The sequence below is a fragment of the Ascaphus truei genome, chromosome 19 (assembly GCF_040206685.1).
Source record: "Ascaphus truei isolate aAscTru1 chromosome 19, aAscTru1.hap1, whole genome shotgun sequence".
NCBI lineage: Eukaryota > Metazoa > Chordata > Amphibia > Anura > Ascaphidae > Ascaphus > Ascaphus truei.
In genome coordinates, this window is record NC_134501.1 from 8,530,053 (window position 1) to 8,553,041 (window position 22,989).

Sequence of the window (22,989 nt, forward strand, 5' to 3'; positions counted from 1 at the left end):
GCACGCTATCTGCGGTTAAACTCATAGCGAAGTCTGCAATGAACATACTGGAAAGATGGATTTGGTTTCAGATTCAGGGTGATCTTATTTATAGAAGAATTTGTAGTTGCTACAAGTGATCAGCGATTTGTAATAGAGCAGTGTGGCAGCCCAGGGGGGGAGAAGAGTTTGCTAATGTACTTGTTCCTGCTCTTCCCAAGGTTACTATTATGACCTTGATGACTCGTACGACGAAAGTGACGAGGAGGATGTGAGGGCACACCTCCAACGGGTGGCAGAACAACCGCCACTCAAACTGGACACCTCCTCCGAGGTAAGAGGTGACATCTGACCTGATGTGTTGGGCAGGCCCAGCAAGAGCAGGGCAGGAACAAATGTGGGGCTGATTTTACGCTGGTCTTAAATGTCAGAAGCCATGTGTCCAGAACAATCTCAAACATCTTGCATTAACCGTGTCTATTAAAATAACTTACTCCTCAAGTGCAAGTTGTATTTCCTTCTTGGTCTCTAAAATGTTATTGTTTTTTTCCGTTGCTATCATATAATGTCAACTGTATTAGGAAGCTTTGTTTGGTGCCCATTGTGCCACCGGTCCCGACCTTCTTCAGGTCTCCAGATTGCAAGCTCCTGTTTGATTTGATCATTAATTATTATTATTTTTTCTAAATCCTTCCCTAACAGAAGGTGGAATTCCTTCAGCTCTTTGGCATCACCACTCAGCAAGAGAAAGAGCGTCTGCTGTTGCAGAAACGGAGGAAGAGGAGGAGGATGCTGAGGGAGAGGAGCCCTTCCCCTCCCACTGTGCAGAACAAGAGGCAGACTCCGTCCCCGCACCGCCCTCTCTCCACGCGGTACAGCCCCGACGAGCTGAACAGCAGCCCCAACCTGGAGGAGAAGAAAAAGTTCCTAACGTTCTTTGACCTTACGCACATCAGTGCAGAGAGGAGGAGAGGTGAGTAACAGCAGATAATAATTCCTACAAGGCCCACCTAGCCTGCCCATTCTTCTATCTGCTGTAAAACCCCAGATCTTCTTTGATCCTTCACTTTCCTTCATGTTTAGGATACCCTCATGTCTACCCCAGGCATTTTTTATCTCCTTATTGTATTTGCCTCCACCCACTCAAGCTATTCCACGGGCGTCCACCAGCCTTTGCGTGAAGAAGTACTTGCTCCCGTTTCCCCTGAGCCTGCTACCCTCCAGCTTCAGAGGACGGTCTCTTGTACCTTCTCGGAAATATGCTTTCCTCCTGGACCTTGTGGAAACGCTTGATTCTCCCTTCTTTCCTGCAAGCTGTACATGTTGGGTCCGTTTGGTCTTTCCGGCATCCCATTGGCCTCCTCCATTACTCTTACATTGCTTGCCTACTTGGAAGTCATCTGAAATAATGACTCAAAAGTCCCTTTCCTCCGTGGTGGTTGACCATTTATTAATCCTGTATTTAGCCTTTAGATTTTTGTAATTTAGCACTTTTTTTGGCATTAAATTCTAGTTGCCACACTCTTGATCATTACTCCAACCTATTAAAATCATTCATTATTTTGTTTACTCCCCCTGGAGTATCAAACCGTTGCAGATCTGTGTCATCTGCAAAAATGCATACATTCCCTTCCAGACCATGAGATGCTGTCGAGTAATGCACAATACAAGGCTACAAAGCATTGTAATCCATTAAAGTGAGGAGCTGGCACAGATCCAGGGAGCTTTTAAAGGGAGAAGACTTATTGGTGGTAGATAGATGAGGACTGACACTATAATACCAAAAAATCTATGTTACATCTTTATTTTGGCAGATAAGGAGAAATTGGTTGAAATGCTCCAAGCAATTAAACAGAAGAACGCTTTGTCTGAGTCGGGCAGGAATCCTCCATTGGCTCCATGCCGGACTTCCCCTTCTCCCCCCACAGGTAAGGCATGTGGATGTGCCACACTCAGGACAGCAATTTCCATGCGCCGCCCAAGGTGATGGATTCTGTGTTATTTGATGCAAATCAGCAGTCGGTCCCTTTTTCGTAACCTGCCATTGACAATTGACACCTGTCGGCCCTTCCCGAGAGTATTGAACCTCCTTAGTCATGCAGGATTTTCAGCTTGCTTTCACCAACAATATTTAATTTCCAGTCATATGGTGTTATTTTTACTGTTAAGAGGCACTGTTATCCTCCTAGTAACTGGTATTTGTAATATTTACGTGACTAACCTGTTGCCTGGATATTTGAACGCTAGGTTTTCTGACCGTTTAATCTATATAACCCACATTTTATTATGGAATGGCATTTAAAAAAAAGATAATAAAGTCCTTGTTTTCTGCCTGTCATTCCCTATGGAGCTAGTTTCCAAATCCTGCATTACAATAGAGCAGGACAGAGCCTGTTCCTGGTAATGAAAATGTATTTTGTATGGGAGAACTGTATATATGTCAAAAGATGCTTTTCCGTCATCATATTTGGATTGTTTATTTGTGGACTGGTGACGAATCTTAAGACTGGTCCATGATGTTCTTTCCGTTTTCAGAAGATCAGGTAGTATCACAGCATCCTGCTGCATCTGATACACCACCCTCTCTCCCCTCCACGTCATGCACTTCGTCTGCTTCTCTACCGGAAGCTCTAAGACCTTCAGACTCCAGTCGCTCAGAGCAACCCAAGCCATTGGATTCCAAAAAGGCCCACCTTCTGCCTCTTCCGGTACCAATTCCAGCTGCCAATGCACCAGCCCCGGAAAAGGCAAGGCAGAGTGTGGCTCAGACTGGGAAAAAGAGCCTGAGTATCTTGAACTTTGTGCGGGGACCTGTGCCCAAAGAGAACCCTGTTCCATCACCCCACAGTGTGAACGGGAGGAGCAAGTCCTGGGAGCCATTCATAGCCGAGGAGTTTGCCCATCAGTTCCATGAATCTGTATTGCAGTCCACTCAGAAAGCCCTGCAAAAGCACAAAGGTAAGAGAGCGCAGGGTGCTCACTGTATAATAAGTGCTCGCAAGTGAGCGTGAGATCAGACCTGCCTATAATTCCAAAGGAATCCCCTTTTTTTTTTTTTTAAATAAAGATTTGTAAGGGGTGGCCACTCCTCTATATATAGCAAGGGTGACCAACTCCAGTCTTCGACTGCGCCACCTGTGCTGAAGCAGGGATATCCTGAAAACCTAATCTGTTGGTGGCCATTGAGGACTGGAGTTGGGCACCCCTGATCCACAGTTTTTTTAAAGCACCATGGAATCAAATGATGATTAATTATTCTCCCAAGTTTAACCTATTGAGGCCCACATGGGCAAGCAATGCATTGCAGCCCACCTATGTGTTACTGGCCTCTTTGGCTCTTACGGGGTCGATGTACTAACAGTCTTCCTAGCAGTAAAGAAGGTTGAAGAATGGATGATTTGGAAATACTTCTTGGTATATTCCTGCCTATGTTGCACTGTATGCTTTTCTGCTAACCGCCTGCACCCCTCCTCGTGCCTTTTGGGCTGTCATCCACCAGTTCACATCATAGGCCTTTCGAACGGTGTTCAGCCCAATGAAGACGGGTGCAGGGAGCTTGACACCACCTTCTTGTGCTTGGTTTTGTAGGAGTTTCAGCCATGCACAGCGCGGAGCAGAACCACAAACCAGACGCCTCCGTTCACTACAACATTCCTGAGCTGCACCACTCCAGCAGGACAGCGGCTCCGCATCAGAACGGGCAGCAGGGACCTGGGCAGATGGGCGCAGTCCGTGGGCCGCGGGTGCAAGACAGCTCCTCTGGGGAGGAGATGACGGACGAAGAGGAGGAGGAAGAGGATGAGCTGCCTAGGCCCAAGTGGCAGGGGATCGAAGCAATATTCGAAGCTTACCAGGAACACATAGAAGGTAAGTAATGGTTGTGCAGAGCATACACGAGGGCACAATTCTCACGAACAGTGCATCTTTCCAATACGTGAAAATGTTATGGAGACTTATTCATCTTGTGGGTGTATTTTGTGTTCATTAGTTGTGCAGAGGAGAAAAAAAAAAAAAGCAGAATTATTCTTCTATATTTATTCAAAATGTTATTTACAAGAAATGCAGACATTTTTTTTATTTTTTTTTCTCAACATCCTTCATTACTCTGTGGTAACCCAACACCTGAAGTGAGACTGGGTTAATTCACCCTGGGTTTGCTCTCTCTCTCTGCAGAACAAAACTTGGAGCGCCAGGTTCTGGAGACTCAGTGCAAGCGACTGGAAGCTCAGCACTACAGCCTGAGTCTGACCGCAGAACAGCTGTCCCACCACATGGCGGTAAGTGAGGGCGCGGTATGCTAACCCCGTGTCTGGCGCTGTACCGGCACCTGCGGCAGTAAACTGCTTCAACACAATGTTGACAGCAATGAAATCAGCCCTGCATGTATGGCGAGCTGTTTCTGATTTGAAAGGGTGAACATTGAAACATTTCCTGAGAACCTGCAGCGTTTGATCTCTCTGTAATAGCGTTGAGACTTCATCCAGTGGCTGCTGGAAGTCTGTAAAATGACATATGCACACAAACTATTTTCAAAGTCACCGCCATCGTGGGTTGATGGTAAAAACCTACTTGGCCTATTCCATGGAAGTAACTTCATTGTAAAGAAAAATACTCAGCGGTTCTTCCCTTTTATCTCTTAAATCCCCTATATCCAAACTACACTGCAATAATGTTTAGGTAAAGCTAAATGTATGCAATAGCAATTTAATAATAAATGTATGTTTGTCACTATTTTGAATCCTCGGTAAACGTATGAATCATATTCATGCGAAGGTTATAACGATTAACAACAAAAAAAGTTTCTAACGAGTCCCTAAAGCGTTTTACGCTTGGAAATGAATTGCAAGATCACATATCTCGCCACGTCTGCCCTTTTCCCTTCGCTGGTCTAAAACGTTAGCCAGGTTTGATTCCTGGCGGTTTCTGTACTTGGAATACCTAACATTTTTTTATTTTACTGTATTGGTCTGCGCAGTGTGTGCCAGCGCAGGGGGGCTCAACTCCCCTCCTCAAGCCCCCTGTGTCCCAACAGGTCAGGTTTTCAGAATATCCCAGCTGCAGCACAGGTGGCTCAATCAGAGGCTCATTCTAAGACTGATTGAGCCACCTGTGCTGAAGCAGGGATGTCCTGACCTGTTGGGGGTGGGGGCTTGAGGACTGGAGTTGAGCCCCCCTGCGCTAGGGGCTCTTTCATGAATCTACTACCCTTTTTAGTGAGGAAGTATTGTACCTGCATTTTTTTTTAGCAACTACACCTACCTAAACACCGTCCTTCCCTCTTTCCCTGGACAGGATCTGATGAACCAGAAGCAGAAGGTGGCCTCTGAGAGGGAACGACTACAAGCTGAACTAGAACACTTTAGAAAGTGCCTTGTTTTGCCTACCACGCCGTGGTCTAGGGGATACTTCAAAGGTCACCCCAGGTGACACCCCCTCTTGCACTAGGCTTGGACGTACAGTATAGAAATATTATCTATTTTATTATCTTGAATATTTAATATTTTTCACTGGGAGGATTGAAGAAATGATCACCTCTCTCCCCACCCCCCATTTCTCTTTCACTTCTGTACCACCCTGTGGGGGGGATGGGGTGGGGGAGAAAGACAAAAATAATAATTGAATGTGCCATGCATGACTCAAAGGATTATGGGAGTTCGGCAAATAGAAACAGACCTCAGTTCAGACAAAGCTGTGGGCATTTTCGTCTTGATTTCACTGTTCGCGCCTGCTTACAGGCTCCTCATACCAGGAATCCCTGCTGACAGAGACACAGGGCTGCATCTGACACTACAAGCAAACCTGTCTCCGCTCTGGATTATACAAATGCGTGTGTTCTATCACTGTTCATTGCCATTGTGTTACAACTAACACATCACAAAGCTACCACATGGTGGATTTATTTCTCGCTTATTCCCTTTTCCACCCTATTTAAAAAAATAAATAAAAAAAACAACAAAAAAACACACCCTCCAAGCCACCAAAAAAAAATAAGTCTCCTCATTTTGCCAGAATCCTGAACTTTTTTATTGTGTATTTTCTTTTAATCCAAAAATGAAATGGATGGAATTTGAAGTGAAGGACTTTTATCTCCATGATGACAGAGAAATCAAATGCGTCTGCAGTTTTCAATGGGAATGCACTTAACCCCCGGATCTCCAATTGGTTGAAGGTACCTTTTTAATGAGCCTGTGCGATGGGCGAGGTTCTATTACTGCGACACAAGAGATGGCTGCTACACCCACGTACAACTCTGAGCATTAGACATCCCTCAACACACAAATAAAGAAGACCCTTGGAAGAGACATAATGACCAGGTGCTTTGGCCTCATACTGTACATATTAAAATAAGTTTTTGTATGTTTTTATTACTTTAATTATTGTTATAAAGAGAACCGCCTGCCATTTTCAATGTTTCTGCTTTTTTGTTTTGTTTTTTTCAGCGAGAGAAAACGCGCTGCCCCCCTTTTTAAAGTCGCTCCTTCGTGTTTGTATTCTGCTGCTGGCCAGGAATTTATCCTATTGAAAGTGTTTGTGAGAGAATTAAAAAATCGAAACAAAATGAAAAACCAGAACAAGCTTTTCACCTTTTGCCTGTCCATGATTTTAGGCGGGGATTGGAAGGGGAAACATTTATCGTCTCACTAGAACATCTTCTACCTTCCTCCTCTCGGTCCAACCTTATGGTCTCGGAAGGTGGAGATAGAAGCGTTCCAGTGACTTTGTCAAGACACATTTGCGACATTTGAAAGCCCACTGGAGCACCTCTATCTCTTGATCTTCCATGATAGCGCTGGTTCCGCATTCAGCGGGACTTCTTTTGCTGTGCACCCGTGGCATTTGTTCTATGGTACTGTGAATGCAACGTTCCTTGGCCCAACCTTATGGTCTTACACATGCTACCTGCTCTTTTGCTGGAGGTTTGTTGGCCCCTCGGTGTGTAGGAGTCATCACAAAGTGCACTGGTCCTGTATAAAGCTGGGGTGCTGCTGTGACATTCGGGGTACATTTTATAAGCCTCCCCACTACCCGTCATGGACTAAGCCATTGTGATACTCTTCGTTAACAGCGGCCTGTGTTTTCACTGGCTTTGAACTTCGTTATAACCTTCAGTCCTTATTAATGGTCCCACCTCCAAAAATGAATACATATACAATACTAAAGGAGAGAAATGAAGGTACGTTATATGTGGAGTTCCAGATTTCCCAAAGTAAGCCTTTACATACAAACACACACATTAGCAAGCGCATGTAGGAGGAAAGACAGAACAAGCTATGCCACTTTCTTTTGGGGGGTGGGGGGCAGAGAGGGGTGTATCCCCTTTCCCCTCAGTACGCTGTCAAACGACAGATGTAGCAGAAGTTATTGCACTTGCTGGTGCGTTAGTCCTGTACCTTTTTTTGGGGGGTGGGTTTCCCCGTTTCCCCGCACGCACCTAATTCAAAGACAAGGTGTGTGTGTGTGTGTCCGTCCGTGTCCATGTCCCACAGTGGGAGCAATAATGTCTGCTACATCTGTACAAGGAAATTAAAACAAACCAAAGAAATCCTGACTCTGGAAATTGAATGTTTTCCTACAGCCCATTTTGTTTTTGCTACTTATGCGAAAATGTTATGGCCACGCCCCTTACTGCACCGTACATTATAATTTCCCACGCTGATGACATGCGGCTTCATGGAGGCCTCCACAGTTATGCTTATTTATTAGGAGGCCGTTCCAGTTGTGGTTATTTAACTTTAGCCAGCAATACAGGACAGTGTGTAAAGAATGTTTGGCAGAGCGCTATTTTGAGGTCTCTAAATGTGTATATGGTGCGCTTTTAAGAACACCTGCATGTGTTCATCTGGCATACATAACGTGAGCATGTGTCTCAAGATCCTGAAAGCTTGCACTTCGATCCCTTGTAATACATTCACCTTCTCCAACAGTAAGTGGGTTAAAGCAGGGCAGTCGGAGTCTGAATAAGGGATGTGTTTGCCAAATCAAGTCCTAAGCTGCCATATGCTTTATGGATGCATCGACTTTGTTTTCTTTTGTTGCCGTGGTGAAAGGACGGGAGTCGTGCCTTCCCAAACACACGGGTTTAGTGTTACCATACAGCAGGCAGGGGTGGCCAACTCCAGGTCTCAAGGGCCACCAACAGGTCCGGTTTTCAGGATATCCCTGCGTCAGCACAGGTGCCCAAGTCCTGATTGAGCCACCTGTGCTGAAGCAGGGGTTCTTTTATTTATAAAAATGTTTTACCAGGAAGTAATACATTGAGAGTTACCTCTCGCTTTGAAGTATGTCCCGGGCATAGAGTTATGATGACAAATATCCTGACCTGTTCGTGGCCATTGAGGACCGAAGTTGGTCACCCGGCCCATATAGTCTCTAAGATGGTACTGGAAGGAGCAGTGCTTGGTTAAGTGTGACATTAACAGGACCTACTGTTGTAATTCTGAGGATTTTGATCTACCTCCAGTCACCCACATGACGTCCTGCTTAGATTAGACTTAAGGTAGCCGCAATCTACACACGGGACATATTTGCTTTTGTATGGAGCCAGCAGGACGTTGCTTTACCCGTTTATCTTCCGAGTGGGTTGTTAGAGGACATTGAAACCTTCCCCCTCCCCCTACCCTTGCTCTAACCAGAAACAGATTTGGCTGATTATACTAGGGCAGTCTCACGTTACTGTTATATATTGCAGCATATAGATATTCAGTAGGGAGTCCAGAACACTCAAAGACCATTTTTTGATCTGTACAGTGGTGCAAACATAGGATGGGATTTGGGGAAGGTGGTACAGTATGAGTGTTTATTAAAGAGCATCTGCGTAACTATATTTTGTACACTCCCTACACTCCAGTGTCGATGTAACCTGCAAATATTTTGGATGGTGGGGCTTTATGGCTAATGTTACCTAGCCTGCATCAGCTAGTTGCTTTCTAGTTGATTTAACCCTGAGAGGATTGTGAAAAGTCATCAACATTCAAAAGCACAATGGATGACAGGTCTCAAATATTGTATTGATTTCTCAAGCAGAAAGAGAACCAATGACTGTAAATTGCTCTACAGGGCTACAAAAAAAAAAGTTCACTCAGGCACCACGTGTGGCTTCGGTCAGGAAAACAAGAGCACAAATAACATTGGTGGCAGAGCCTCTGCTTCACGTCCTGAAATTGCTCCCCACAATGCATTGCAAGACGAGACGTGGGGCACGACTTCAGGAATCAGATGGGTGGTTGGCAGCCCTGACACCCATCTGGTTTTTCTGCAACTATATTTTCTAGCACGTGTTTTTCCCACTCGTGGTAAGTGGATTTGTTTGAGCCCTGCTTCTCACGGGAAGCTCACACAGTGGAAAAGCCCTGGCTAGCAAGTTGCAGGAAGCTACAGATTACTGAGGCACCAGGCTCAAGCAGCACAGAACGATCTGAGTTGTATGCACTGGGAGCCTCGGGGCTTGGACAGAAAGCCCATGCAGGTAGAACATATCTTCAAGAGTGGGATTGTGGTGATGACAGGTGAGGTGGTATGTGGAAATAAAGTCAAACTTTACCTATCCACTACTTTATTACAGAGCAAAGCTGCCATTAGTTCCAATCGTTCTCCCTGACAAAACCATGCTAATTTACCTCCACCGCGGTGTTGGAAGGAGTAATATTTCGGAATTGATTGGGTTTTATTTTTATGAAAATGACGGGGTATACACCTCCGTCCTTTATATTACGCCCGGTATGAAAGCTCGCCGTTCTATTGACTGCATTGCAGTAACAAGCATGAAAGGCAACAAAACAAACTCCCTTTCCTTGCTGTATTGAGCGAGTTTGTGTCACCGCGACACGCACAGTGTTTCTGTATCACCACTGCGCCATTAACTGAAGATGTAGTCCTGTGTCTGTCAACCATATCCTAAGGGGAACGCAGCCACACCGGCTCTCATGAATAACCCATGAAGCAGCAAACACACACATGCACTTAATTTGCTTATGAATGGGTTGTTGGTTATCTACAACATTCAGTGTGGGGTTCCCAGGTGACGCGGAGGATGGGGTGTTGTTGTTCCTCGGCTGTCCCTACATACTGTAAGAAAATGCATCAAGCACCGAGGGAAGCTGCTACTGTTGAAGGGGTCTACGTTGCATTACACAAAGGACCATATATACAAATGGACATAGTCACAAGATCATTGCTAGAAAAGGTCATTTACAGTTATTACATGAGGATGGATAATGTTTCCCTAAAATGCATTGCAGGCCGGACTGGGATCTGTTTAGTATCAGTGATGCTTTGGAGGAGTGGGACATTTTTGTCATACAGTCTACAATTGTACATGCAACACTCCCTGCCCGGCTTCCTATGGAAGTTACATCGGGGTGGTGTGTATATGGCTACTCTACATGGGTTACCGTGACTCAGGGTGCTGGAATTCAGGTGGCTGGGCGATGAGGTAGCAGGATGTATAATAATGGGCACAAGGAACTTTTATAGCAAAACTATAGCTGTGGAACCTCTTTCCTCAGAATTTCAGTAATTTAGGCCCATTGGGGAACCTAGCGGGTCCTGTATACGTAACCAACACCTTTAGCCGTTATGGTTACTGCCACTTCAGCCTGAGAGGAATGTATTTGCGGATCCACGGTTAGAGCTGATCCACCGGCATCGGGACTCCTCGTTACTGAGGCCCCTCTAACACATGATGTTTCTTACTTAGCACTTATCCTGGACTCCTCGTTACTGAGGCCCCTCTAACGCATGATGTTTCTTACTTAGCACTTATCCTGGACTCCCTTAGCCTTCTCTAGGGATCCTAACTGCCAAGGTTATTGTCCCTGTCTAGAACATAAAGTAGGGGGGGCTGGTCTATTACATTAGGAACATGGGTATCTACTCTCCCCCCTAGGCTCCTCTCCTCCTGGAACCTCACCTTCCAGAACCGTCTCTCCTCCTTAAAAACCCCTGTGTAACGTCCGAATCCCCATAGCAACCCAGGATGGGCCTAGCTTACACTAACACTGCTAGTAACCCTTTAGTAGGGGGTCTTACATATAGGACAAGGTATACATTACAACAGGGAAGAAACTTTAAAGGAGAACACCTTTAGCAGAGGAGCCCGCAACTCATTGCTTTGGAATGAGCTTCTGGCCACTTTGGCAGCAAAGGGGTTAAAACTGACCACATTGAGAGACATAACCCTCAGTCCAACACAGGACACAAACCATTTGGTATACTAAGTACCAGGCTGTAACTGCAGGAGCTCGAGTAAAGCAGCAAAAAGTTATTAATGTATCAGTGCCTTGAAGACAGAGGTGTTTCTCAGATGCTACAAACAGCCTCTCTAAGTCCTATGGGATGCTAGTGTCTGAGACACATCTGGCCAGTCCAGCCATGAAAGCTGTTAATGTACTAAGTTATTTAACAAGATATTTTCGACATAAAGTGAAAGCACCTCCATTTTCTGCCACCTTCACAAAGTATTTACTTAGAGACGTTGATAACTTTTCAAAATTAGACCTAAATAAAATGTGGTTCTTTTTGGCAATACTTGAATAAATGTATGGGCTCGCAAACCTTTAAGTAATACAGAACTATATATATTATGTTACCTTCAGCACTACTTTTATCTTTAAACATATACCCATTGGTATTTACTCAGTCACTCCCTGACATTCAGGCAAGGACATCGTTCTTTGTAAATTCTAACACCCAGGCTTCTAGCTCTTACTGGCGGTCAAGGATATTGACGGCTTACAATACGAGTCCTGCACTGAACTTGCACCCCATCCAAATCCACTTAAGATACCTAGTCATGTGTTGCAGGTGCCGCTGTCAGTGAAGGGGTTAGCTTGCACTGATAAGACATTGGTTTATCCATGTATATATGTATGAATAAAGATCATACCCTCAATGCCTCATTTCCTGTCTTTCAATGATCCTTAGACTTCGGACTCCATATTTTATAACAGGAGCGGCCAACTCCAGTCCTCAAAGGCCGCCAACAGATCAGATTTTAAAGATATCCCTGTTTCAGCACAGGTGGCTCAATCGGGCGCAGTCATTGACTGAGTTACCTGTGCTGAAGCAGGGATATCCTTTAAACTCGACCTGTTGGCGGCCCTTGAAGACTACAGTTGGCCCACACCTGTTCGGTAGTGTGGCCACTCACCACAATTGCCTTAACCAAAGAGCTAGAAGGGAATTAAAACATGTTCCTACATGACATGGCATGGAAAATATAGAGCACGCCAGTATTCCTGTGCCTGCTGGTGTGCAAACATTGGCTTAGTTTATCTGTGATAAACCCAAGGCGTATATATTGCCATGTGTTTCCAAAACACCTTTTTAGTTTAAATGGAAACTGCAAACTGTTGATACCCTTTTGTAAGCTTCCATTTTCTCATGTACTTAAATTACTGTACATTAATTGGTGTCAAAAGCAAACACGAGCTCTGTAAAGATATTTAAACAGTGCACGGGAAAGGATCCACAATATTTCTACATTAGGTGGTAAATCGCCTTCCCTTTGCGCAGCTGAAAGTTACTGGTGGGCATGACCTAAATGTCCTTCCCAGGGTGTGCTGCTAACACCAATGTCTCCTCTTGCACAGCTTTCCTGCTGCAGTGCCATGAATTACATGATAACAGGAAGGGAATTCATTTCCTTCCGTCTATGCGGCTTGCAATTTCCCTGCAGGCTTCTTCACTGCTGAAGTGGCCTATAACATTGTTTTAAGGCAGCGGTGACCAACTCCTGTCCTCGGGGGCCACCAGCCAGGTTTTAAGGATATCCCTGCTTCAGCACCAGTGGTGCAGTCAGAATAACTGAGCCACCTGTGCTGAAGCAGGGACATCCTTAAAACCTGACCGGTTGGTGGCCCTTGAAGACTTGAGTTGGCCACTCCTGTTTTTAGGCTTCATTTTTACATGCAGTGAGTAGAAGTCGTGTGTCTCAACTGGGCTGGATTGGGAGTCAGGTAAAGGGAAGTTACACTGATATTTCTCACAAGTCCCTGGAGGAAAAACAGGAAGGGAGCAGCTACCTAAAGGGCCCCAAACGGTGCGCGTGTACAAGATGGCTCAATAAAACTTCTTTGAAATCATCGAAGTTTGCCAACTGTTCCCACGTTCATCGAACAAAGCATATGTGGGGAAAATAGGTAGTATGATGCCTTTCAGTGGGCCAAGAATAGTTTGCAAAGTACAAGCTTTCAAACCCCCACAGGGTCCTTCGAAAACATAAGTATATTTTCTGGTTTTCTCTCCCTTCAAACGCTTGATGTGGATGAACCAAAACATTAAGGGGCGATACATTCTAGCATCCATTGTTTTTCTTTGGGGCTAAAATTCAATAGATTTCCCTGGCTGACGTAATATAGCAAAACCGGTGGCCTTATACATTGAATTAAAACAAAAAATAAACAATCTGTAATCTCTTGTATTAGTTCTTGGAGTATGCATGCACCAAATTTTCTAAGCTAGTTTGAAGATCCATACAAACACGAACTAAACATAAAACCAAAACAGTTACAATTACAATCAAGCATAGAACCATGTCCAGCTCAAGTCATGTAGCACCATTTGATAAAGATGCTTATCAGTCTGTGATACACCAACAGCATATAAAAAAAATGACATAATAGGCATTAGTGTAAAAGATCAACACTAATTTCTAACCTATAAATGTGCCCCATATCATGATCCATATGGAGTGTAGAACAGTTGAAATATGTATACCTGTAGGGATGCACTTCTGTGCCTCTCTAGTGCCAGAGGATACTCTAACCTTTAGCAGAGGTCAAACCCAAACATACTACATTTTTATTTTTCTAGTCAACAAGGGAGCAGTTTATGCAATTCATGTGTCTTACCACAAGGTGGTGCTAAATACATTAGCTATAGGAACTGACTAGACATTATAGATTATAACAGCAGGTTACTGCTCTACCTGTTAGCACGCATTAGTTATTTTAAACAAACTTACAAATTCACTTTCTTTATGAACAAAAATGTGTGACCCTCCCTCCCAAATGCCAAGGTTGCTGGAAGCTCTGTTTAAAAAGGGGCCAAAGTAAACCTCAAGGCAGGAGGTGTAGAGCTTGTCTGGTACCGAGTGTTAGTGACATCCCTTCCCTTGTTCAAAGCTCTGATTGGGTTTATACTGCCTTGCTCTTTGCTTAAAGCTTCTCCCTCTGGATCATTATGTCCCAAAACTCTCGTCTGTCCTTTTGTTCAGAGGTCACGCAGCAGTATGTATGAAAATGACAGTGTCGGTTGTGTTTATAGAGTACAAAATGCATATATTTAAAAGCAGGCCAATCACTATATAATAAAGCAGGGGGGGGGGGGGGTAACTCCAGTTCACACGGGGCAACAGGTCAAGTTTTCAGGCTATCAGCACAGGTGGCTCAATATCCTGAAACCTGCATGGTGACTGGAGTTGCCCATCACTGCAATAGAGGTTTATTAGATAAAAATTGTTTAGATGCTTTAAAAAAAACTGTGCCAGACACGTGCATTACAGTCAGAGTCATTTCAAGTCACACTATCCCTTAACCCTTTCTTGCTCAAAGGGTGAGAATATCACACACCCTTTCAGAATGGGGCAAAGTGTAGATGCTGTGAAATCAAATAGAAAATAAAAAAGGAGAAGAAATAAATCCGGTACGAAGTGTACTTGTCTGACATAATTGTGATGTAATATATTTGTTGAATGTAGTAATTTTAGGTATTTATGAATATATTGCTGTAATTTCAGAAAAATAAATACTTCCTAAATCCTTTGACAGGTTTTGAAATGTGTCTTGTGTGATGGTTTTCATTGTGAGAATGTTTAAGGAAAAAAAAAAAAACGGAAGACCGTACTATAAATGAATATTACACTATGATCATGCAATACTAAAGCAGCATTTCACCCCAAATCCTGTTTTTTTTAAAATATATATATATATATATATACACACGATCCTTTATTGTAGATTGACATACAATGAAACAAAACCGCACGTTTACCTCATATTCATGGAAAGCCATTCAATATTTTGACCACATTTTTAGACTAGTCGGATTCGTGAAATGTGGCTTCTTACATATTTTCTAAATCCTCTTTTAAGTAAATCAGTTGTGTAGTATTAAGATACTTTCTGTATTTTTTGTTTCCACTCTTTATGCCCTTTGTAATGATTTGTAAATTATTAAGCTTCCTTGTGTTGCTATAGCAACCATTTAGAAAGCCACACCACTTCCTCTTTTAAAACAGGCGGCCATATTGCGCGCCCTGGGAAGCAGGATCTTCGCCGATCAATCGGCAGCTTAATTACATTGCTGTAAACGTACAAAACGGCTGCATTTATTCAAACGAAAACGGGTCGGAGGCGACGCTGCTTCAAGTCACATCCCACAGCAACAAATGTGTAAGAACTGAAGGAAAGTCTTCGTGCATGAAGCTCTCTACCACCACGGCATGATTTGATCATTCTGCAGAAGAGGCTTTATCTTAAGTTTCATCACCTACTCATAGTTACCAGAAGCAACCGTGTCTATTAAGGTTAGTACCAGTGATAATTTTCCCTCCGCAACCCGTGGCTGCAACACATTGCTTAGCAGCAAGAGCGCTACCTTCAGCCTGTTCCAGTGTGTTAAAGACCAGTCCCAATTGCAGACACATGACAATAACGTCCACCACAATGTGACTCTCCGGGGAGTGTCACCACGCAGCGAACATGGAATATACCAAACTCTGTGCTGCTTCTACAGTGTGCTTAGGGACGAGAGCGGGAATGGGTTCCCTTACATCATTGTATCTTATATTCGCTTTCTTTTGTTGAATTAGGCCTCTTGTACCTCATAGAATATGTTGGTGCACACATGAATGTCAAAAAATGAATATTTTCAGCCATGTACCATTTTGTCAAAATGTTATTTAATCCCTTTGTCTTTGGAGCACTGATTTGCTAATAATTACAACTAGCTCTTTAAAACACCACAGTTTTGAGTGGGCTGTGATGTTAATTTAAAAGACAGAGCACTAACTACCTTGGATGGCATTGTGTGATGATCATTAGTCTGAAATGGATTTCTCACTTCATTGCTTTCCCTATACATGTTACTAGGTGGCACCAGATACTCCTAAAGATTATTGGAAGTCTATTGTAAAAGTACATTTTTTTTTTTTTTAACCAAAGTGGTTTGTAAAGTGTAACCCAACCCCTCGCCCCCTATTTCAGTGCTGGGGCTTCTCTAAAATAGGTGACTACAGATCCATTGTAGAGCAGGGGCGGCCAACTCCAGTCCTCAAAGGCCACCAACAGGTCTGATGTTCAGGATATCCCTGCTTCAGTCTTCAAATCGAAGACTGAGCCACCTGTGCTGAAGCAGGGATATCCTTAAAACCTGACCAGTTAGTGGCCCTTGAGGACAGGAGTTGGACACGCCAGACAGAGGAAGTTTCTGTTTGCATTTCTATTAAAACTCCCCCCCTCCCCCTTCATTCCTGGACTGTTCTTGGCAATAATCAATTTGTAATTTGAATGTTTCACTAGTTTTCTTTTCTCTATAGTATACATAGCTGCCCGTCTTCAAGTCCCCTCAGTGTGAGCAATAGCAGCTTGTGGAGTTCAATTTGAAAAGTAGCTTCAATAAACTGCAAGGATAAATACTTTTATTTTATGTTTGAATTAAAAAAAAATAATGTACAAAGTACATACTTTTTTACAGATCATTTACACAGCGCCAGCAGAGGGAAATATTGGCCCTCAAATTATTGACCAGTTTCCAGTGGCATATGTTCCACGTTACTATTAAAGACCTTGAAATAGAATAAAGCACAGAACATTTGCCACTGTATACTCCAAATATATTCAGGGACAAAACAAGGAGCTTTCAAAAAGAACTATTCATCCCTAGGACAGTACTAAGGACTCGGGTTCATCCCTAAAGGTTGGAGGAAAGGAGATTTCACTAGCAACAAAGGAAAGGGTTCTTTACAGTAAGGGCAGTTAAAATGTGGGATTCATTACCCATGGAGACTGTGCTGGCAGATACAATAGATTTGTTTAAAAAAAAAAAAACAACAAGTTGACATCTTTTTAGAAAGGAAAGGTATACAGGGATATACCAAATAAGTATACATGGGAAGAATGTTGATCCTGGGAGTAATCCGATTGCCAATACTTGGAGTCAGGAAGGAATTTATTTTTCCCCTTATGAGATCATTGGATGATATAACACTGGGGGGGTTTTTGTTTGCCTTCCTCTGGATCAATAAGTATAGATACTTTATAATATATAATGTTGTCTAAATTTAGCATAGGTTGAACGTGATGGACGTACATCTTTTTTCAAACTCATCTACTATACAACTATGAAAATGCATTTCATTTGCAGCCCTCATTAGGTGTAATGCAGCAGTAATGTCAGGCAATAAAGCTTCTTTGTTGATCTAAATGCTGCAGTAATCCCTTCTGTTCCAGTACCGCACAGCAACTTATTGGATACTTCTGCTTCTTGATACACACAAGGTGTTAGAGACCGGGGCTATTCACTGAGGCAGTAGCTGCTCTCTACAACCTGCAATTTATTTATTTGGTGTATTCCTTCCACATCCTGTACAAGACCTCGCAGGAAGCCACACGTGTGGATACAAATTGTAAGCAGGGAGCACGAGATCCATTTATTTCTGCACAATCCCAGTAACTGATGAAAAACACGCAGAGGAAATAGTTTGTCTCACTTGTCTGCTCAGGGGCCATCGGCACAGATGATATTCAAACAAGCCAGCGAATGGATACTTGGCACAGAACAGCTGAATGCATTGTGGTGGTGTCAGCATGCAGATAATCAGACTCCCATTTTTTTTAATTATGGTCTTGATGGACACAGTGGGTGGGTTAGTAATCCTGGGACTGGCCGTCCTCTGTGGGTTGCAGGTTGGTGCGCAGTTTGTACATGTGGTTTAAGGACTCAGTAAAAAAAGTTCCGATGGTATTAATTTCCATCAACGTTAGGTTATCCAGCTGGCAAAGAAGGAGAAGAGAGACTTGTAACAGCAGGAACGTCAAAGACAGGTGGACCATTAAGCGTGTTTAATCAGAGGGCAGACCCAGCTGGCCACAATATCGGAGTGGGTCATTTGGACGAGTGTTTACAGAGAATAACACAATTCTATTTTAACGCATGGAATAAAAGACAGCTCCCACCCTGCAAATTTGTGCACAGAAGCGATGGTTTCTCAGTCCGTACATATTTTGGTCCACGTTCCATTTGTATGGCCTTCTGTTACACTTATTGTGCTGTTAAATAGAGCAGATCCGCAGTGGCACCATTATCTAAATATGTACGTTTGTGCCTGGTGCTTTTATCCTTATACTGTAATGTATAAACAACGGGAAATACAAATAAAATATTAAAGTGCGGTATATATAATTGGCACTGTATAAAGTTATGGATAATTAAGCATTCTCCATTGCGTCATCTTTGGAAATGCGTTGGGGCCAATATAAATGGGGATCGCTCTTAATAACCAGCACATATTTTCAGGCCAAATATCACCAGTAGACTGAGATCTGCTTCCCAACTCCCACTTTGCACCTGTTCATACCTTGGCATGGGCTTCCTGCTCCCGCACAAAGCTGTCAGCAGACAGCCGGAGCTTAGCTATTCGGGTGTCCCATGTGTCTTTAACAAGCGTCCGGATCTCATCTGCTTTGGGGATATTGTCAGAGGCGCTGTGATGAGAAAACAAAAGGACTATGGGACGTCAAGTAACAGGGTTTGCCAGGTCCCACCAGCATGGGATGGTTTAAGCAAGAACTGCACGTCTTGCCTACTGTTAATTCGTTCCATTAAAAACACTGATCCAATTCTTCAGAGCAAGGGCAGTGGATAAAGAAATAAATAGATCATAGACCAGCTTTCATAGTCTTAAAGGTTAACTCTTGATTGAAAGCTATGTAAATTGCTGGCACTCAGCAAGAGATCTGCATTTTATAACTGGAATACCTGAGCAGACCGTGTGCACTATTTGCTGAAAATAACAATGAAAAAGACATTTCTATTCCCCAAGAGCCATTACAAACAGTGAACACCATGGTGTGGGAATTTGTATATCTTTTTCCCCTGCATCTCCCAGGCATTTATACCTAATGGTGACTGCTTGTACATATGCACAGCCAATATTCCTATACACCGGGCCACATTTTGTCACCGATCAACATATCTTTATACAGCTTAATAGAGGAGCGCTTCTTGTTGTTGTTGACTTTGTAATTAACATCTTACTTACTGGTTTAACAATAACTTGGTAAGTTCCATGTAATAGGGATTCGGCATTTGGGTGAAAGTTTCCTCCCTGCGTTCTTGGTCTCTGATCGCCTCCAGTTTTTCTGGAATCAGAATAAGATTTTGTACAGTCTTTAAGCAAACAGCTGAGGAACTGATCCTACTGTATAATACTTACCGGCTGCAACAGAGGAAGTAATTGTGTATGTAATATTAGTTACAATTACTAACTTTCTTTTTGTATAAAACTAGTACTGAATACTTCATGGAACAAGTTATGCTTGTGGCATCAATAGTTAACACTTTCAACACTAAGGCACCTGTGACATCACATATGACTTATAAACCCTATGTGGGACTTTTATTTAAAAGCATTTACCAAATGTGATGTTTTAATACCTGAAACCTTTCCAAGGACTAGCAGACATTCATCGTGTGCATACGCATAAATGATACACAAGTCCAACTACAGACCATGTTTCTACTCTACAGATGACCAAAAATCCAGAGGGGATGGAAAAAAAGGGTCCCTTATAGGTGGTGCACAACCTAAGAGCCGTATGTACCCCTTCCAGTGCTACTAATGTAGCCACAGTGGGTACCTATACCCATAGAAGTGGACAGGTGCTGGGGATCGTGTAACTAGTTAGCATGGAGGGGTATGGCCGTTCTTAGTTGGCAGAGAGATTTGTCTGGTTAATTCCGATAACGAACGAGACTCCATGCTAACTAGTTACGCGACCATCTATAAAAGGGACCCCTTTTCTCCTTCCCCTCTGTGGATTTTTAGTCATGTGCTCCCCCCTGTTCCCTTAGGTTACACCCTACGAGGTCACACCGTTTAATAGATTTTTTTTGCTGAGCAGTGGTTCCCTCCAAGTTTAAGGGTTCTACACCGATATATTCCAATGCCTGGCAATACCAGCCACAAAGTCTCCTACATTATCAAACCGCACCGTACAGGTATATTGCCAAACATTTTGATGGATTTCCATGCCAGAGGCGCCACAAAGCAATGCAAGAAGTGCATGAAAGGGTCTAATTATTTACATTTACATTCGCGCACCAAGTAGAATTAAACAGGTCATGAATTCCCCTCCTTACCCACATCCATCCACTCCGGAGGAATGATCCGACACTTCTGCCTCTGCTTCAGGTTAATGGCCAGCCAGAGGGGAACCACAACAGGTAAGCCAGGGTTGAAGGGACCCAAGTCTCCCTGTCCGTTAAGAGGGGAGGGATATGTCACATAATACCACCAACTCCAACTTAAATGTAAACAATAGACAAGTAATATGGAAACACATTTTATTACTTACAATTCTGGAGTATTTGTGATTTATAAGACAGAAATAAGGACAGTAAACCACCCCCAAAATAATAATTTTTCAAAACTTTTCCAGGTTGATTTACAAAATATGAATATTTCATGCTTTAACCCTTTCAATGCATTCCTGTGAGCAAAGAGGTGCATATAAAAAAAAATTAAAACACCACTGCCATTTACTTTTCCTTTTAGATTGTAAACTCCACAAATAAGAGACTTCTGTTACCTCAGGTTCTGTGTCCTTCTGACACACGAGGTACGTGCTTGTTTTCCAAGGTGTGCTCTGGCTGACCTTTCCGACAGAAAGGCCAGCCTGATCGAAACAGAAGCAGGCTCGTCCCACTATCGGTTCCTGTATCCGGTGACCAGTGGCATCACGATAACCCAGGCCTGCACAACTCCAGTCCTCGAGGGCCGCAAACAGGCCAGGTTTTCAGGATTTCCCTACTTCAGCACAGCTGGCTCAATTAGTGGCTCAGTATGACTAAATCCATGACTCAGTCATACTGAGCCACTACACTCGCTGTGCTGAAGTAGGGATATCCTGAAAACCTGGCCTGTTTGTGGCCCTTGAGGACTGGAGTTGTGCAGGCCTGCAATAACCCAAGAGCGTTCAGATAATGCGAAAGTGCTGGAAGCTCGGTGTCAATCTGGTGCGCTGGACTCCAGGCACTAAAAAATGTACGCGCCGCATCCATGTACAGCGCTGTGCAGCTACGCACAGCGTCCTTGTACAGAGCTGTCCAGTTACGCACAGCACCCGTGTACAACGTGGTCAGGTTACGCACCGCGTACTCCGCAGTCAGGCACGCGTCCAACTCAGTCAGATTATGCACCGCGCTCTTGTACAGCGGTTAGATTATGCATCTCGTCCACGAAAAGCGCGGTTAGGTTACACACCGTGGACACGTACAGCGCCGTCTGTCAGAATTTACACCAACATTGCATATAACCAGACCACCCTATACACTGACACAGTATAACCAGACTGTATTGGCGCGATGCCAGGTCACCTCTGCGGGGCACCGTGTTTTGCAGAGAAAGGTTTAAGTGCCACACAAAAGGGGTTACTGCCCAAGTGCTTTCATTTCACTGCAGTGTCAACATCCATTATATGGGATATATAGAACCTATAATCTATTACCGGTACATGGGATATATACAAACGAGCCTTTATTCTGCGTGTCTTTCCTAAAGACATCTTGGATTAATATCTACATATTCCTAGCACCGAATTAAAGTCAAAACGATGAGATTTGTGCTCGCTTTGCCTGCGATAAACCCCAGAATATTATTATCAGCATGTTTATTGTACTTAGTTATGAACATGAAACTTAGCTACCATAAACCTTCATAATTTTACATTCAAGGGGGATCACGTCAATGTTTAAAAACCAACAAAAACTATTTCTTTATAACATGAAACAATATATATTGGGATTATATTATACATGATTCTTTTTTTCCTTATTTTTTTGTGAGTTTTTCTTTATCTTCAATAAAAAGTGTTACAGGGAAAGGTTTGGGGGCGTCTCAATGTACAGGGTTAAGGGTGTTCATATCGATGACATTAACGCTAATGATATGAATGAGTGATTATTATTGGGAGTTATGAAGGGTGCACTTCCTATGTCCGTGATATAAACCCTTCAGCGCTGCGGCTCACCCCTATGAGGTAGACCTTGTCCAGGCTGAAGTTGGGGATGACCGCCACCGTCTCCTTCTCCGCCAGGAACTCCACCTCAGAGGCGTCCATGGCCACTCTCCCGTCAACTGCTTTCCCGCGCTCCGCTTTCCAGCGCTCCGGGGGAAGCCAGCCAATCGCAGCAGCTGATGGGTTGGCTAGCGCCGGCGCTTGCGTTTCGAGCCTCGTTTTGGAGACCGCACTCAGGCGAGAGAGCGTGGAAGTGTCAACACTGAGGCTTGGAACGCACGCTAAGAGTATTTACCAGTGGGACAGCGAGGCTTGCAACGCAGCGGGTACCAGGAAGAGTCTGCATGATATTGTTATTGTTAACCAGTGTGCGCTGCTGTCCCCCGTCCCCCCCCCCCCCTGGTGAATGGGAGATACGGCAGAGTTTCACCCAGCTCCCTGAGAAGTAAACCTGCGCTTATAGTGCCGGCGATGCGACGTCACGTCAAACAAATGCATTGCCGACGGAGCAAAGGCTTGGTCGCGATCGCTGGAAGTCATCTCAATTTGATTTTCCCAGCGTCACCGGCTCACCTCGCAGCGGACCCGGGCCCATTGTGGGGCGGCTCGTGTCCAGTAGCCAGCGGGGACCTGGCCTATGTGAGGCTTTGAGGGCGTGATATGACAGTTAGTTTAAAGGCAGCTACACTCCAGTTCATGTGGGTAATTAATATCAATAAACGTCTAAAGTGCAGTGGTTTGCAACCCTTTTTTTGGTTAAGGAACCCCAAGT

At 43.8% G+C, this 22,989-nt stretch overlaps 2 protein-coding genes across 8 annotated transcripts in view; one reads left to right on the forward strand and one right to left on the reverse strand.

Annotated features, from left to right (window-relative positions):
- GSE1 (Gse1 coiled-coil protein) overlaps window positions 1-6,383 on the forward strand; it is a 352,546-nt gene extending 346,163 nt beyond the window's left edge. For all 7 annotated transcript variants that reach the window (XM_075576447.1, XM_075576448.1, XM_075576449.1 and 4 more), the window contains 7 exons: window positions 201-313; window positions 682-952; window positions 1,794-1,907; window positions 2,515-2,937; window positions 3,568-3,846; window positions 4,153-4,256; window positions 5,272-6,383. In XM_075576447.1, the coding sequence (XP_075432562.1) occupies window positions 201-313; window positions 682-952; window positions 1,794-1,907; window positions 2,515-2,937; window positions 3,568-3,846; window positions 4,153-4,256; window positions 5,272-5,406 (1,439 nt within the window). In that variant the 3' untranslated portion in view covers window positions 5,407-6,383. The remainder of the gene's footprint in view (window positions 1-200; window positions 314-681; window positions 953-1,793; window positions 1,908-2,514; window positions 2,938-3,567; window positions 3,847-4,152; window positions 4,257-5,271) is intronic.
- Window positions 6,384-16,596: 10,213 nt separating this feature from the next.
- GINS2 (GINS complex subunit 2) lies at window positions 16,597-22,425 on the reverse strand. The gene is made up of 5 exons (XM_075576454.1): window positions 22,230-22,425; window positions 20,341-20,455; window positions 19,241-19,340; window positions 18,557-18,683; window positions 16,597-17,972 (listed from the first exon to the last, which is right to left on the reverse strand). Exons 1-5 carry the CDS (start codon window positions 22,317-22,319, stop codon window positions 17,847-17,849), a joined length of 558 nt encoding a protein of 185 aa, XP_075432569.1. The 5' UTR covers window positions 22,320-22,425; the 3' UTR covers window positions 16,597-17,846.
- Window positions 22,426-22,989: the final 564 nt, after the last annotated feature.